The 4,019-nt window shown below is 35.2% G+C and overlaps 1 protein-coding gene across 6 annotated transcripts in view; it reads left to right on the top strand.

Annotated features, from left to right (window-relative positions):
• Positions 1 to 4,019, top strand: part of WAC (WW domain containing adaptor with coiled-coil) — a 95,587-nt gene that overhangs the window by 67,265 nt on the left and 24,303 nt on the right. For 3 of the 6 annotated variants that reach the window (XM_012654888.1, XM_012654887.1, XM_012654885.1), the window contains exon 6: positions 310 to 618. The exons of the other annotated variants lie outside the window; for them this stretch is intronic. In XM_012654888.1, the coding sequence (XP_012510342.1) occupies positions 310 to 618 (309 nt within the window). The remainder of the gene's footprint in view (positions 1 to 309; positions 619 to 4,019) is intronic. 6 annotated transcript variants of the gene reach the window in all.

Below are 4,019 nucleotides of genomic sequence, written 5' to 3'. Positions count from 1 at the left end.
TTTTTTTTTTAATGTTTTGTTTGAACTACAGTGTGATTCTAAAGAATCCTAAAAACTTATAGCCCCCTGGAAATCTAAGTATAGATAAATGTTCATAATTGAGTGAAAACTACTCTCTTCCCAGTATTTGGATATTTATATGCCAGTGGTAAAACTGCAGACACTAACTAGGCTTGCAGTTTTATAAAAAGATATATAAGTACAAGTATGTTGCTAAATTAGCTGATGTTGAAGACAGGATTCTAACGTAATCTTTTTTCTTCCCCTTCCGTCATTCCAACATCTCTTTTTTCGAACTGTGAACTAAAGTGGAAGACAAGCATTCCAGTGATGCCAGTAGTTTGCTCCCACAGAATATTTTGTCTCAAACAAGCAGACACAATGACAGAGACTACAGACTGCCAAGAGCAGAGACTCACAGTAGTTCTACGCCAGTACAGCACCCCATCAAACCAGTGGTTCATCCAACTGCTACCCCAAGCACTGTTCCTTCTAGTCCATTTACGCTACAGTCTGATCACCAGCCAAAGAAATCCTTTGATGCTAATGGAGCATCTACTTTATCAAAACTGCCTACACCCACATCTTCTCTCCCTGCACAGAAAACAGAAAGAAAAGGTATGCCATTATTACTAGATGCTGCACGTTGAACTGTAGTGTTTTTAAAAGTCTTTTAGAATGTTACTGTGTAGCTTTAGGTCTAGAGTTAGCAATATTTAGCTTTGTCTTTTAATTTGTAATTAGCAAGCCTCAGAACTGTTTTTTGCCTTTGACACTGAAATCAAGTGCTTAATTTGTAATAGTAATGGTTTAAATAACTTGTCAAAGTCAAATGACTGTCCCTGCATATTTGTATATAATAATTTTCTGCTTTTATGATAATTGTCTTGATAGTTGAGTTTAGAAATTGTCTCAGTTGCTCTTAATTAAAATTTTATGTGAGTAGAGACATTTTTAAAATTACCATTTCTATATAACATGCAATTATTGGTTTCGGTTTGTGATGAGAAAACTAAGTAGTGGACCACAAGATAAGGAGTGCTAATGTCCAAACTGGACCTTAAGTCTAAGGATTAGAAGTTAAATATTACAACCCAAATGGTGTTTTTTCAACTCAGTGTTAATAGTTGTACCATGTTCAAAAAGTTAGAGAAACGTTGTGAGAACAACCACTTAGGAGGCGACACACGACATACGCAGTGTGGTGAGAAGTATATTTGCATGGACCATCCACAGTCCCAAATTTCTACTTGACAGGTCACAACCCCAAAGTTATATTTGATAGTGTGTTTTAAGAAACTAAGGAAATTAAAAGGCAATAAATAAATCATCATGGGCAGACCCATTAGCAGACCATTAGTAAATGCTGAGGAACTTTTAAATGTCCTACCGGTTTAGGAGATGCTGATGAGACTTTAGACCTCAATCTGTTGCTTAATCCATTAATTCAGGTTGACTTAATTTGCTGATGAAGGGTTCCAATAATTGGAATCTTTTGCTTCTGGCTTTTTTCCTTTCATGCATGTTATTTGAATGTCCCTTGTACTACAGCAGTTGTGTTACATGTTACTAAACCATATACTTTAATCATACAGCACATAATAAATCAAACAGATTAATGCTCGTTCCAAATGTCAAATTCCTTAATGATAGGTTTATACCAAAATTCATACATACATGTCATATTTACCCTTTTGCAGAATTAAATTTGCAAAGAGGATTCTTGAGAGATGAAGTCAGAATTAATGCAGTAGTTAATGTATTTTTATATGACGTTTTTGATTTTTAGTTTCTATAGTTCTATTAAATAATTTAGTCACAGAAAATTTTATTTTAAAAGCCCTTGTTAGTTTAAAGAAAAAAATCCTGTGGTCTTTTAAGTTTTATCCCATTTCACTTTTGTACATTTAACACTTTTTAACTCTTCCCTCCTTTTTGAAATTTTTTTCTCTGGCTTTTGTGATACTGCACTCCTTTGATTTCCTAATTCTGTTCTCTTTCCACTCCTTAAATATCAGTCTCTTTCAGCCTTTTCCCCTGTGTTTTGTTCTTTTTCTTGCTCAACGTGTACTCTTTCCCTTGGTAGTCATTCTTTGTGACTGTCATGACTCTCAGATCTTTAGTTCTAATTCACACTCACATATCTACTTCCCTTCTATAAGCTCTTGGTATGCGTTTTGTTTCCTCAGATACAGTGTGTCCCGTATTTCTTTCCTGTAGTTTATTCTTAGATACTCAGTAATTGACAGTATTGTCTCTTGTTCTTCAACATTCTCCCTCACCTGCCCTCTCCCCGTCTCCCTCCCCCCATCCATCGACAAATCTTAGACTCTTTCTCCTATCACTCATTCGTGTATACTCTTTTTATTGTTATTGCCACTGCCATTGTTGAAACTCAGTTTATTGCTCTTGAAGTCACCTCCTGATTACTTTCTTATCCAGTCTCTCCACTTAGGGTAGCATTAGAAAGTTTAGATTGGATCATGTCACTTCCTTGCCTAAAAACTTCTAATGGTTTGCCATTATCCAAAGGATAAAGTCGACATTTATTGGTAAGATTATAGCAAGCAGTTGGCAGTCTGGTTGCAGTCTGTCTTACTAGCTTTGTCTTTAGCCATTTCACTCTTAATTCCCTGATTCTTCTGTTGCAAACTTGAGCATTTCTTAGGACATGTTATGTTCTTTCATGTTATGAGCCTTTGCTAAATAGGACCTGTTCTTTCTTCCATTCTTATCTGTTGAACAAAGTACTTTTTTGTTAAGACGTAGCTCTGAAGTCCTTGGGTTCTCAGTATCAGTTAACCTCTCCCAGTCTGTTTCCCAAAATGTTGTACTTTTGTCTATCTATTACAGCATTTACCATGTTACAATTTCAGTTTTTTTGATGAGACTGTATCTTCTTTAGGGTTAGACATGTTTTATTGGCATTTTGTCCTTTATCTTCTACCCTCTCCCTTCATGCTTCAGGCACCATTCCTGACAAACTTAGCATAATTAAAAATTAACTGTGTACCAGGTTTGGTGCTGATTGTCTATATAAATTTTAGTTTAAAGCAACACTGTAAGGGAAGGTTTTATCTCTAGCTTAGAAATGAGCCTGAACATTGTCACAGTTTAAACACATGGGTGAGTATTAGAGGCAGCTTCTCTAGAACTCATGTTCTTTCCCCAGAACTTTCTGTAATGAAAGACATAATGTATACCAAATCTGTATCAATTTGGACAATGGCAAGTCAAAATTCCTGACAAACCAGAGGTGATTCACGTTTAAATTCCATAAAATGTCTTTGCTAATCACAAGTATTATAAAAAAATGTTTATATATAGTAATTTTAAATTTATAGGAAAAAATCTGATTACCTTGAAATTATCTGTTTATGTAAGGGAAATTATACAGTCTTCCCCTTGCCTGTTAATTAAAGACATTTTACTTCTTTAAATAAATTGTATAACAGTTTTGATCTTTTCAGGTTGTTCTCTAATTAGTCTAAGTTTGTGAAGTGTTCACTAATTTGAAATATTTTTTTCTCCTCAATAGAGACATCTATGTTATATAAATTAAGCTTTCTGTTGACTCTTCTCATCAGCATAGTGATTTCCTTTGTTTGGATTTTCCTTAGTAATTTTTATTAAGAATTGATGGTTCACATCAGGTTGGTCTGTTGGTCTTAAGTGCTAATAGTATAGCTAAGCTGTATTTAAAGATGCCAATGGTAGGACCCTATGATAAATAATATAGGAGCAGGATTTTTGTCTTAACCACTGCTCTATCCTTAGTGCTTGACAAATATTAGGCAATTCTCTTGTAAGTATTTGTTGTAGATTGAGACATAGCTGCAAAAATGGTAATAAATGTGTTGAGGGTTGGGGAAGTGCCTCCTTTGGTCAAGGTTTAAAAGATGTATTTGGGCCTAGGTGTGGTGGCTCACGTCTGTACAAATTGTAGCACTCTGGGAGGCTGAGGTGGGAGGATTGCTTGAGCTCAGGAGTTCAAGACCAGCTTGAGCAAGAACGAGACC

The sequence above is a fragment of the Propithecus coquereli genome, unplaced genomic scaffold (assembly GCF_000956105.1).
Source record: "Propithecus coquereli isolate 6110/MARCELLA unplaced genomic scaffold, Pcoq_1.0 Scaffold45, whole genome shotgun sequence".
Classification (NCBI taxonomy): Eukaryota; Metazoa; Chordata; class Mammalia; order Primates; family Indriidae; genus Propithecus; species Propithecus coquereli.
This window is presented reverse-complemented; position numbering and strand designations above follow the sequence as displayed.